Consider the following 14,170-nt stretch of genomic DNA (forward strand, 5'->3'; position numbering starts at 1 on the left):
CATAAACATTCATGTTGTGTTACTGCCAGGCTGCTGGAGCTTCTACCATTGTTCTACAAGTGTTATTACATTTACGTCTGCTACCACTTCAAATGATCCACAGCAGAGAACTGACACCGCATGAGGATAATGTGCATTCATCGTCATTTCCCAATAAGGAAGGAGGGAAGTTTCCTAGAAAGAGCTGCATTACTTTGTGCTAATTATACAGAAAACAGAACTGAGAGAAAGTTCTGAGAATGGTGATTCAATGCTGAGTTCAGCTTGATGTGCTGACTTAACATGAAGTTGAGCCTTGAAAGAAATCCTTAAATCTCAGAAGGAATATCCAGCAAAGGGCTGCAACTGATTAGTTCAATTATCTATTAACTTTAACGTCAATTTTACAGAGCACAAGGTAACTTCTAGTCAATCTTTGTCAAGCCAACCATCCAAAACCCCCAAATCTTCCATTCACCATCATTTAATGTCAACATATCTTCATTTGAGAACGCTTGAAAATACTGACATACAAACAGCTTGATTCAACTGAATCAACTAATCCTTTTTTTCTATATCATTATTTAGTACTAGAAACTAAGTTAACCTACATACTTGAATGTTGTATGTTTGCCTATTGAGAAATGTGTTCAGCTGACTTAAAGACTCTGTGAGTTATGTTAGCAGCTACCGTTAACTCCACAATGGTGGGAAATAATAAAAACTGTTTTCAATGTTCTTCATCATATACAATTGTAAGTGATGAGGTCAGAGTAGAGAATTACAGCAAGGAAATACATACATATTGCATAACAGCACTTCAATAGGGCATAGGCTAAGCTACTACAGAGTCAACAATTACAAAATACTCAGTTTCCTCCACAAGGGGCCGCCACCAGATAATCAATCCGATTATAGCTAGCTAGTTAGTTAGCTTCACAGTGAAAAAGACAAAGTGAGCATACAACAATCTGCATGACATCCAAGAGCAAGCCGCACTGTATCCTGTTATGGGCTGTTAAATCTGGCAAATAAGACAAAATGATGTTAGTACGTCGCAAACTTAAGGCTACTTCTTGGTGCAAGCAATTTTTCAGTCATCTTATGCTTTGATGACAGCTTTGGCATTCTCTCAGTCAGCTTTGTGACGTAGTTACCAGGAATAGTTTTCAATTAGCAAGTGTGCCTTGTCAAAATGGTATCTGCATCTGTGGTTCCCATCATGAAGCATGAAGATGTGATGGTGTGGGCACAAGGCACACTGAACTAGCATGGCTACCACTGCATTCTGCAGAGATGTGCCAACACATCTGGTTTGAGCTTAGTGGGACCATCACTTGTTTGTCGTCAGGGCGATGACCCCAAACACACCTCCAGGATATGTAAGGACTATTTGACCAAGAAGGAGAGTGATGGGTACTGCATCACATGACCTGGCCTCACAATCACTCAACCTAAACCCAGTTGAGACGGCTCAGAACATATGTCTGAACTCTTCAAGACTGTCGGAACATTCCAGGTGATGACCTCATGAAGCTGACTGAAAGAATGAAGAGTGTGCAACGATTTGATCTGCAGTGTTCATCTACAATGTAGAAGATAATAAAATAAAGAAAACCCCTGAATGAGCACACAAACACACTCATCAAAACTCATTTGTTATATGCAGTTTATCATTGTACGGCCATCTGAATGTAACTCTTGACTGTTTGTCATCATCTTTTATCATCACGTCTCAACTATTTCCTCAGTGAGACTAAAAGTTCTCCCGTAAGTACTTGGAAGCTGCCCTGAGACATGAGATGTTTTTCAGTAGAGACAGCATGCTCTGTTTACAGGCTTATGTGGCCTCTTTCCCCTGCAGGTCAAAGCTACAAGGTGAGCCGTTCCATAACAAGCTCTGCTAGAATGTCAAGAATTCAGCTTGAACTTGTTGAACTTCTGGTTCCTCCTCCCTTTATGTTGTTTTTCTACACACAGTCTCGACTGACTTGCTCTTGCTTGTATAAGTAACGCACTGTAAGGTAAAGGAAGCAAAACCAATGATAATTCCAGATAAAATAATCAAGTTACTGCAACATCGTAGCAAACAAATCATTGTAGAGACAGAGGTCATTTTTATGTCACTGTTTTTTGTGTGTTTTTCGCTTGTGTGCTAAGATACACTTCCAGAGAAGAAGAGCTAAACCACAACTGTTTCATACATACATTTCAAAAGCTGAACTGATACATGGTGTAACATACTTCCTGTTGCATTCAAGCTTCTCTTCTTTCATTTTCCTGACTTCCCTTTCTATTCTCCATATGTCTCCAAGGACCCTCTCCTCACAGCTGTAGCTTAGAAATAATTGATCATTTGAAAAGAAAAAAGGTCTTTCATAAAGTGGAAAAATGGAATTTCTTCCCTCTTTTCATTGGCGGAGGCAGTCTTCTTCAGTTTTGCACTTTTATTTATCCAAATGTGATTTCAGGGTGTGAAGGTTGTCTTTTTAATATAAAGGGTCCTCCTGACACTTTGGATTATGAGACCCACAGGTGCCAGTGGTTTACAAGGCCAACACTCTACTAATGTAATTTCCCAATCTATCATTTTATGTGCCTGAAGGCAGTGCCTGGCCTGCAGATTGGCCTACTCCATCAAATACAACTATCAGGACACGGTTTGTTTGCTGTTTGCCAGCGATCCATTTTATTGAGCTGGGAAGTTCATAACACGTGACTGCATGCAGTTTAAGCAGCTTTCATACATAGTGTAATGTTGTGTGTGCAGAGGATGTATAGCGCATACAGTTAATGGAGAGTCTGATGCAGCCCAGTGTTAATCTCTGTCCTCCTCTGCACTTTGTGACGTTGTTAAGCTGCTATCGTTTGGACTGTGTGTTAGGCTCCAACCAGGAGGCCTCTCATGATCAGATAAGTTTGAATCTATTGTGCTCAGTAAATGGAATTAGCCACACACACACAGCACTGGTTAATTCTCATCTTTCGTGCACAAACAAAAGAATATCTCAGAAAAATCAGCTGGTGGTTGCAGTGGATAAAATGACTTTTATTACATAATTGAACTCATGATTGGTTGATATTTGTAAACTACTCATTTTAATCAACGACTTCTAAAGAAAGCCATGTTATGTCACTCTGCTGTGTGTTTCATTAAGAGGGTAACAGAAGTGAGACCTCACTAAATGTCTTAAAGAAAAACAACACTTCAGAAAATGCTGAAAACCAGATTTATTTATTTATTTATTTATATTTTTCTATGATTGATGCAATATTCGTGCACGTAAGGTAAATAACAACCAGCAACTAGTTAGCGTAGCTTAGCATGAAAACTTGAAACAGGGGAACAGTGTTAGTTTGGCTCTGTGCAAAGGTAATCAAAGCCCCCCTGGTGAGATATAATGTGTTAATTAGTGGTACGTTTGTTATTGGACAGAGCCAAGTTAGCGGTTTCTTTGTGCTAAGCTAAATGCTAGTGTTAAGTGATTCTTCTAAATAAAAAAGTTTCTTCCATCGAAACCTTCTGAAAAACCAGAAAGAAACCTGATTGTGATTTTCTTTAATCTTCTAAATTGTTATCATTCATGTGGAAAATTCCACATTATCAAAGTCTTGTTTTGAGCAGCTGTTGTACGGTGACTGTGCAGGCACTGCCTTCTGTCTCTATCAGAAAGCAAAGGTGGTCAAACAGTGAGAGGCGAGGGGCTCAGAGTGCATCTCTCTGTCAACTTGAGCACGTTTGCTCAGGCGGTTTACATATGTCATAATCATACAGTACATGCAGTTCATTGTCTCCTGTGAGCACACAAACGCCACGTTCACTGTAAAAACAAAGGTCACTTGAGGGTTTCAGCCGAAGCAATCATTCTGTTTCTACACTTGGCACACGGTGCCATGTGTGACATGCTGCCCAGGTGTAGATGCTTGAAGGGCATCAGCAAACACACACACACAGAGTATGCTGATGTCTTCCAAACTCTACAGAAGACACGGCACATAAGAGTAACCACAAGTCAGATGTTGTGTAATGCACAGGAACCCTGGAGACTGGAGCACTCCAGGCTATCTAGCCTCACTGAATCTTTATGTTGCCTTTAAAATGTTTTTTACAGGTCCTATAATTTTCTCATAACTCTAATAAGGAAATATCACCAGACATGCTTAGCAGCGTTCCTGGAAAACACTGTGTAACATGGCTCTAAATACGGAGAAAAAGACAGTGTTGAAATGAGACACTTTCATATCCTCAAAAATGTCTTAAAACCTGCTTGTGACCGGATTGATCTATTTAGGGGGCCCCACCCAGGCAAAAATGTTCAGCTCCTCTCTTCCTCCCCTTCCTAATGACCTCCGAGCAATGTGTATGCACCCTGTCCCCTCCGAGTTCCCATTAATCCTGTAACAAGTAATCCTATTCTGGAATAATTTAGTTTAGTTTGTGGTAATTTGATTAAATGTTACTTTTTTAGGAATTTGCACCTTGTGAAAGTGAAAAAAAACCTCACATTATTCCAGTTTGACACACAGACTTGCTTAAGTTGATGTTGTCCTTTAGTGGTTCAAATTAAGTTTATTAGTTGACGAAAACTGTGCCAGCCCAGAGTTGAGACCAGGAAGCAGAGCTGCAGCCTTACACGCTTCTCTGCGCCTCCATTAGAGCAGTTGCCCACCCAGTCCTTTAGTATAGAGACTGTGTCTGTCCCCCGACCACCTACATTATTTAAAGATAAAACAAACAGAAGAGGAGTTTAATAAAAATTAAATCAACATCTCCAACAGTCCAAAATAAGAGAATTAAATGTGGACTCCTTAATATCAGGTCTTTGTCATCTAAAGCTGTCTTAGTCAATGAATTAATATCTGATTATGATATTGATTTGTTTTGCCTCACTGAAACCTGGCTGCAGGAGGATGAATATGTTAGCTTGAATGAATCCACTCCTCCCAGTCATTATAATACTCATGTTCCTCAAAGTACTGGTCGAGGTGGTGGAGTTGGAGCCATATTTGACTCAAGTGTATTAATAAATCCTAAACCTAAACTAAATTATAATTCATTTGAAAGTCTTGTTCTTAGCCTCACTCACCCAACCAATTCTGAATTTTTATCTGAATTTGCATCAGGCTTGATCCTTAAAACAGATAAAGTAATTATTGTAGGTGATTTTAACATTCATGTGGACAACCACAAGACAAGATAATCTCAAAACATACAGGAAGGCTCTCCGTAATGCCAGAGCAGCCTACTACTCTTCATTAATAGAGGAGAATAAGAACAACCCCAGGTTTCTCTTCAGCACTGTAGCCAGGCTAACAGAGAATCACAGCTCTACTGAACCATCTATTCCTTTAGGTCTAAGTAGCAACGACTTCATGAGCTTCTTTAATGATAAGATTATAACTATTAGAGACATAATCCATCACCTCTTGCCCTCAACAGGCTTTGATCTGCATTGTGATACAGCAAGTTTTGAAACAGCTGTAAAACCTGATATGTATTTAGACTCTTTTACTCCCATCGACCTTCATCAGATAACTTTAATCATTTCTGCAGCTAAGCCGTCAACCTGTCTCTTAGACCCCATCCCAACCAGGCTGCTCAAGGATGTTTTACCTCTAGTTAGTCATTCTTTATTGGATATGATTAATCTGTCTTTATTATCAGGATATGTACAACAGTCCGTTAAGGTAGCTGTAATTGCATCGTGTCTCAAGCGGATGCAGAAAAACTAGTCCACGCATTTGTTACTTCTAGGCTGGACTATTGTAACTCTTTGTTATCAGGCTGCTCTAATAAGTCTCTGAGGACTTTGCAGTTAATTCAGAATGCTGCTGCACGTGTTCTGACAGAAAACAAGATCAGAGATCACATCTCTCCCATTTTGGCTTCCTGTTAAATCTAGAATAGAATTTCTTTAAATTTGACTTTCTGCCTTTTTTAAAACCAATGTAGAAAGTTATTGAAGATGCCACAACCTCCATGTTTTATGAACAAATACAGAAATTACACTGTTATTAATTCCGAAATTAAAAAGTATAACATGTGTATATGTAAAAAGGGCTATGAATCTGTGCTTGAATTAATATATATTAATTGTGTTTGTCAAAAGGTCTGACAGATGAAGCCATGCATAGTATGTATGTAGTGTTAGGCATGTTTGGCGTCACTTAGATACCAGACTAAGTCCCTGTAAAGCGTCTAACAGTCAAAAATTTTTTTAAATAGACTTATTAGAGATTTGAGGGGGGTAGTGCTGCATAAAAAGTACTGTCAGAACTAATGGCACATATAATTGAATAAATAAATTAATCATGAATCATGTTCCAAATTGGATCGATGCCAATGGGGTATGGCCCTTTGAACACTTCATCTATTTTTGGTCCAACTGTAAAACTTTATGGTATTCCAGGGTTCTAAACATTCTGTTGGCTCCTATTTCAGTGTTTAACCTGAACCAAACACATTGAGGGACTTGGACAAACATTTGCTGTAAATCACTCCAATGTAGACTGAGAAAGTACCCATCAGCACAATGAAGTAGCACCCTGCAAACACCAAAACTGCTGAACATCTCAGTATCGTTCCTCTAGGCCATCAGCCTGCTCTCTCAGCAGGTCATTAGTAGCCCATGGCCCAAGTCACACATCCCTGCAAATAAGAAGTAAAGGTGGTGATGGTGCATGGCACTGGGTGTGGCAGTGTCTTAGAAGCCTGAGGTAAACTTGTTGGTCTTGTTATAGGGGGGTGACGTCTGCTTGGCCTGCATCCTATTGAGGTTTGAGGCACAGTGGAGCCATTCTTCTCTGGCCCCTATGCAGGGTGAACTGGATGGAGTGCATGTCAGGGACAAGACATCATACCTGAGCGATGAGACACTGGAATGACATCAGTGTTCCAGAGGTTGAGGGTGTGGGAGATTGCCTTTGTCCTCCTCACCTTAATGAAACAGACCCCGCCAGTGAGAGCTGATTGTAATTCAGGTGGTAAAGTGGGTCATCTAGTAATCAGAGGGTCTCTGGTTCAGTTCACCCAGTCCAATAAAAATTGGGCAAGATACTGAACCATGGATTACTTTAAGCTTTGGATAGAAAGTGATATAGCGCTCCTGAGCAGTTGGTCAGTAGACCAGAAAAACTCTATAAATACAAGTCTATTTACCATTCCATTTAAAGTATTGGTGTATTTAATTATGCTTTAAGACCCCGAGCAGGAGTGATAGAAGTAATGTGTCCTTTACAGCTGCAGGCTGCTGAAACATGTCATCAAACTGATGGAAGAACAGTCTGGTAGGTTTGCTGTTAGAGATATAACACCACAGTCCCAGGTGACAGTATATACTGTGATTAATATACTCAGATTTATACTTAACTAACAGGACTGACTCACAGTGAGCACCTCTTTATATCAGGCAGAGAGGCAGAGGCGCAACATTACCTAATTGTTATGGGAAGATTATCTTGTCAGAGGGGGCGGGGCGAGGGAGGTCAGATGATGACGATGGTGGTGATGATGATGATGATGATGATGCCTGAACTGCTATGTTATGTGAAAGCCGATAGGAGCTTTCCTTTGGATTGCAGAGGGAGGGAGGGGGGTAGTCACAGAGGGAGGCGGTCTCAGAAAACACACACACACACACACACACACACACAAAGGGCCCCGCTGGTTCAAGTGAGGATAGGGACCGTCCTGAGCTGAACTCAACGTTACAAATAGGAGGTGCGGTATTCCAAGTGGAGCAGAGTGGAGGTGCGCCACGCCGATGATAATATTAAGTAACAGAGCTGAGTGGATCTGCAGTGTTTGAAACGGGGAGGGAGACCGAGGAGAGCGCTTCTTACCGAACCGGACAAAACGACGTTTGGAGAGGCGGAGGACTCTTCTTCACCGGAGACAACTGAGCACGTTACAGAGGTAAAATCATGTTTTTTTTTACATGAGCTCATTCTTTTAAAATGATAAACCATGGAGTCATATTTGCATATATAAAATAATAACGTTTAAGATGATGTTTCAAAATAAGAGCACACCCACTTAAATCCTAAATGATCTTTACTTCAAATGATATTTAACATTTAACATAACTTATAGCCGCTTTTAGCTCTTTAACGCGTTTCAACATATGATCATGTTGTATAGTCTACATTCAAAACATCCTGTTTACTTTCATAAACATAAAACACATGAAGACAGCAAGTTATAACTTGTTTAGGAAAAAAAAAAAAAAACTTCCAGGAGCCTGTGAATCTGAACTCAAGTCACCGAAATGTCAGTGATGCTGCCCAGTGAGAGAAGAGGACAGTTGAGTCAGGTCAGCTCAGATATTTAAGAGCAACCGATAGGAGATCAGCATGTCCCCGTCAGACATGTGGGTCAGTGCTGATGAAGCAAGGAACAACATCCAGACCGGAAACTGATCACCGGTGACTTAAGGGCTCCTGATAAAGATGATGATGAGAGGACAGAAGAGGCAAAAACATGAACCCATCAACGTTTGTTTGGGTCTTAAAAATAAATGTAGGTTATAACCTGAACAGGTCAATGTCGCATTCTAATGGAGATTTGTAGTTTAAACGGGGCTGTTTGCTTGTAGTGAAGCCAGAAATCTGCCATGGCTGATTATCTTTGTGTTTCCAGCACGCATTGTCCGGTATTGAACGTATAATGAGGCTTGCAAGGTTATGGTACAAGTCGCTCCTGTTTTATTGCAGAGATGTAATGGGGTTACATAATATTGTGTTGTAATGGCTCTTGCATAACCACTAAATCCCTCTTCTCCTTCCCTTATTTGATCACTAGGTGGCATCATTGTTGCATCCAGAGAGTCCAGGAGCGCTCAGCACCACACAGCGGAGAATCACTCGACCCCTAACAGGCGTGATGTTTGAGGAGGAATCCCAGCAGATGAGGGGGCAGCAGGAAGTGGCTGTGCTCCAGGCTCTGGAGTCACCTGCAGCTGTGACTCCATGTGGAGGAGGAGGAGGAGGAGGAGGAGGAGGAGGAGCAGGGCCGATGTCCTTCACAGATGAAGCTGTGTCCATCCTAACCTCCAGCAGTTTGTTGGCACGCTCCCTGCTGGGTCGCACTTCCGCCGTCAAACGCAAAGAGAGTCCTTCTTCCAGCATCCGACGCAAGCGCGAGTTCATCCCTGTTGACAAAAAGGATGAGGGCTACTGGGACAAGAGGAGGAAGAACAACGAGGCAGCCAAGCGCTCACGAGAGAAGCGGCGTGTGAATGATATGGTCCTGGAGAGCCGTGTTCTGGCTCTCCTGGAGGAAAACGCTCGTCTCAGGGCCGAGCTGTTGGCTCTGAAGTTCCGCTTTGGCCTGGTCAAAGATCCCTCCAACGCCCCTATTCTGCCCCTCACTACAGCTCCTCAACCCACCTCTCAAACCTTGACTCCTCACTATTATGTCCACAGAGGAGACGGAGGCCTTCCCAGTTCATCAGCCTCACATCCCAACAACCAGCCAGGCCAGCTGAGCACCAGGGGCTCCAGGGATGCAGGCAACATGTCAGAGGACTCAGGATTCTCCACACCAGGTGGGTCCAGTGTGGGCAGTCCAATCTTCTTTGAAGATCGGCTGAGCGACCATGGAAAATTATCACCACACAGGGCAGAGGAGCTAGGCTATGACCTCCACCCCTCCCCTGCTGATGTCCTCCACAGTGTAGGACTCACTGCGGGGAAGTTGGACCAAGCAGAGTCCATGAAAAACCTTCCTCACAAGCTACGTTTCAAGACGCCCGGCAGCGGGGACATGGTTGATGCCATAGGGGACAACAGCAGTGCCAGACGCAGCCCTGTGCTATCTACATCAGGGCGGGAGGCTCTGAGAGAGGCCCCTAAAATACTGAGTGGAGGTGAAACTGGAGCGGGGCATTGCACTGGCTCCTGGCTCCAGCAGGTGGAGGGGGATGACAGCAGGAGGGGGAGGCAGTCCCCTCAGTACAGCACTTCAGCTGCCGTCTGCAGCTTCCAGCTTCCTCCGACGCAAGGGCAAAGTGAGGTCCAGTATAAGCACGAGAACACTCACCTGAAGTCTCAGCTCAACTCTCTGAGCGAGGAGGTGGCTCAGCTGAAGAGGCTTTTCACAGAGCAGCTCATGGCCAAAGTCAACTGAGGACCGGAGCTCTGAGTCAGTGTTTGCCAGTGTCTAGACTTTAATGGACAAACAAAGTTTTGCTGTAAGTGAGCCTAGAAAATTCAGTGCAAAAACAGCAGCAGTGCTGGACCACACAGACATCCAGAGACTGATCAAACTGATCTTTTAACATGGTGTTGTTTTGATTTCGAATACTGTATTATATTGTAATAAATGTCTATAAACATTCATCTCATAACCTGCTGTTTAAAATGACTTAATCTCAGCTCTGATCAATGTTGCTCAGACAGGGAGTCTCATCTGTAATAGTGTTAAGTGTGTATAGTTTCTCTACTCCATATACTGTGACAATGAAAAAAAACATGAAACTGTTTACGTCACTCATTACAGTGCAAACTTAAATGATTATCGTTAATGGACGGCAGGTTTGGCTTCTGATGCCACATTGAATTCAATTAGAAGTTACCAGTTTTGTAGTTGGAGTGGTTTGACTTTTCCCACCGCTGACACAGGTCTGTAAACACGAGTGGAGACAACTATTTGCAGTCCAAACCTCCAAACTGCTAAAAAGAAAGGTCTGTTCTGAATCGGTGTTCACATAGAAGACATCTGTTCGGCTTGTTTCTCATCACTTGTAATGTCTCACATGGTCGAGGAGCTCCTTTCAGACACTGTTAACATGTACTGTTTTGATGTTTCATGTCTCACTTGGGCCTGTCTTCATGTCTCAGTTTGAATACATTTTATTACTGTTGTGTGATCTGTACTGAGGTGATGACAAGAATTTAATGTCTGCTGTACGTTTTCATATTAAAAATAAACACGTTTGACAGATTCAACGTCGTGGGGGTGAGTTGATCATTACTAAAGGGGCACTCCACCAATTTTACACATGAAGTTTGCTTGGTAGCCTTTAGACAGCTCTCTAAAATTGTCGCACTGATGTCATAAGGGTTACTTCCACATGGGAACGAGACTTAAATTCAAACCTTTGTTACAAATGAAAGTGCTACCAAGTTGCATGATGGGAGGTCACGTTTCACACTTACCTTCAATTTTGATGCCTTTTTTAATACTCTCTCTTCTGAGTGCCCAAACTCTTTAAAGGTGAAACACTGACTAACCCTTACCCTGAATCACTGGAGTACCCCTCTAAACACCTGGAACAATGCCATGCTGTTATATAATACTATTTTAAATAGCATAAAGCAAACTAAACAACAAAAGAGAACATGGAAAATGTCTGAATGTTATTTCAGCCTGGATATAATTTCCTTAATGATAATGACAGAACAAGTGAGAGAGAACATGAGAAGGCTCGGCTGACAAGTGCTGACAAATGCAGGAGGTGAGGAGAGGAGTCGTGCACTTTGTCTCCCACAATCCCTGCAGGCAGCAAGACAGTCTGACAGCCAGACAGCCAGAGACAGAGACAGTAGGTGTGTCTGCGATTACTCAACAGTTCTATTAGAAAGCTTGAAAACACGAGAGCTTTAATTACAACAAGTGGAGGTCCAATTCATGTCAATAAAGAGCATTGATTTGATGGAGCCACAGAGTCACAGTCAGGCAAGATTATGATCGTGGAGTTTTGCAGTGTCATCAATACATGCATAGTGTCATAGTGACCAAATTTCAATATTATTTACAGATGAACTTGAAATCTGTGCACTCGTTCTCTTTTTTGAGTGTAAAAATCATGTTGTGTTGGAGTCAGCAGGGGGCAGCAAAGACAACACCTTCACCATCACTGTGGAGCCTCACAGTCTGTTTCACCATCTACCACAAGATATGAATCATGCTATGGATTACTGCAATTTTTATTGTTCCTGCAGGTTAATAAATTAGTTGTCATGGAGATGAGTGATAGTTAAATTTAACTACTGTGTGCACATCTGTTTCATGTGTGTATACATGTAGAAACATGCAGGAGCTGAACCATAAAAAGGTCGACTGGAGAAAATAAATATTCAATGCAAAACATATACCAATATTCCATTCCATATTATTTTATTCAACTTAAAAAGTGTAATTTTAGAGATGATGCTCTGATCTGCTTAGTATAAAAGGTATTTTTTCTAGCTTCCACTGTAGGAAGTTGGGACAAAAATAGATTTATAGTCTGATTAGATGACCTGTTTGTACCTCCCCGAGAATTTTAAAATATAAATACTTATTTTGGCTACAATTCCTCCCAGAAACAGATCATAAAAGCAACATTTTGAAACAGACTGTGAGTAAATTGGACGAGCCTGTGGTGAAAGGTAACTGAGGCGAGGCGGACGCTGCAGGTGTGGAGCAGAGAGAAGAACAGGGTCTGATTTAATGAATCTACTGCAACATGCTGCTGTTACGCTACCATCCTCACTCACATCCATGCATCCAGAAAAAAAACGCAAACCCCACAACCCCCTCTTTCTCCCCAGACCTCCCCACCTTTTTTTCTAGTGAAAGGATAAAGCCTGTTGCTAGGCAGGCAGTGCGACAGTTGCCATGGGAACGCTTGCAGACATAGCTGGAAGGGGGGAAAACGTGGGTTAGGGTGGGGATAAGGATGGGGTGCAAAAAGAGAGGGAGTGATGCTGAAAGAGAGAGGGAGAGTGTGTGTGTGTGTGTGTTTTTATGGGGGGAGGGGGATCCAAGTTCACGGCCAATGCCTCTGCTTCTTCAGTGCTGTTTGTCTCCTCCAGCTAAAGAAGGGAACAAAGAGGTGCAAAGGAATGGTGATTCATATTTAGCACCAATTTGAGGCTTCACATCCAGGGTTACCCTCTAATAATGCAGTGTCACACAATGTTGAAGTGGATGTTAAAAATAAAAAATGACGGCTGTAGCAACATCTGGACTAATTTCTAGGTTTTAACAGTAACACAGAATACCAAATCAAGAACTAGCAAATTAGCATAATTAAGACGGACAGTTATTGAGTGTATCGAGAGCACAAGAATGGTAATTACTGCAGGTGCAAAGTCCTTCAAGGATACAAAACAATCAAACTACACCGAATAATTCCTGCAATTAATGCAATCGTATGCACCAAACACTAATGTTACTGTAACGTGCTGGCATGTGGAACACACTCACTTTTTGAAAAAAACAAGGCCACAAGTTTCTCAAATCTTTACCATCCCTGTGTCTTGAGCTGGATGGAGGAAGGTGGCTGTCTGAGAGGTGGAGTTGCTTCAGCGATAATCCAAAGTGAACAGTAACTATTGTCTACATTTCAAATCTTAATTTAATTACGGGAGCTGCCCAAGAAGATGATACAGCCCCCTGCGTCTCGGTGTGATAGATACCCATTCAATTGTTAGAGCTCATTTAATAGCCCGCTTTTTGATTACCCGAAAGATGGAGTTAAATCAGAGGAGTGAAATTAAACAGTTCAGCTTCCAAGCTTTGTGCCTGCGCAGCATGACACACGTTCCTGCTTGTGATCAAGATGAATCAAAACACAATGCACTTCAATTATGCAACGCTGTGGCCAGAGGAGCTCGTTGAACTGGCTTATTCAGACTGTGTGTGGTGGAAGTACATCCAGCGACTCTGAACAATATAATGACAGACGCAGAGTGTCAGGCAACCTTCTGTAACTATTAAACCAAAATTTTCCACTCGTGTTCACGTGCTTACTACAATGATAATGATGTGTGTGGTTTCCCCCATTGTCACAGTATTCACTGCACAATGGGGCCGCAGGTCACAGACTGTGATATGGTGAAGGTTGAGTTGGAGCTAAGTGTGTTTTTACATTTGGCTGGGTAGGTTCATCTATAACAAAAAAAATAATTCATTGTATCTCATATTTTAAAAGTTAAATCATCATTTGTGTATAGATCTTCATGTGCAGTATGTGTGTGTAGGAGTATAAAATAACACTGAAGGAATGTGCAGTAACCGTACAGTAACCATCTCCTTCAGTGGTGTAGCTGTGACTGTGCAGGCCTTCAACCTGTAGGACATTTAGGCCAATAAAGGCACTTCACTAACAAGGACCACGCCAATATAGATTTAAGTTTAGATGGGTTTATTGCAAGTGATGAAAAGGATGCACCTAGATGATAACTTGTAGGAGAGAAGACGGGA

The 14,170-nt window shown here is 42.0% G+C and overlaps 1 protein-coding gene across 1 annotated transcript; it reads left to right on the plus strand.

Moving 5' to 3' along the window:
• The first annotated feature begins 7,570 nt into the window (after nt 1-7,570).
• On the plus strand, nt 7,571-10,926 carry nfil3-6 (nuclear factor, interleukin 3 regulated, member 6). Its single transcript, XM_010744982.3, has 2 exons — nt 7,571-7,894; nt 8,780-10,926. The coding sequence occupies exon 2, from the start codon at nt 8,861-8,863 to the stop codon at nt 10,103-10,105; it is 1,245 nt and encodes a 414-aa protein (XP_010743284.1). The 5' UTR covers nt 7,571-7,894; nt 8,780-8,860; the 3' UTR covers nt 10,106-10,926.
• Nucleotides 10,927-14,170: the final 3,244 nt, after the last annotated feature.

This window comes from Larimichthys crocea, chromosome XII (genome assembly GCF_000972845.2).
Source record: "Larimichthys crocea isolate SSNF chromosome XII, L_crocea_2.0, whole genome shotgun sequence".
In the NCBI taxonomy this organism is placed as follows: domain Eukaryota; kingdom Metazoa; phylum Chordata; class Actinopteri; family Sciaenidae; genus Larimichthys; species Larimichthys crocea.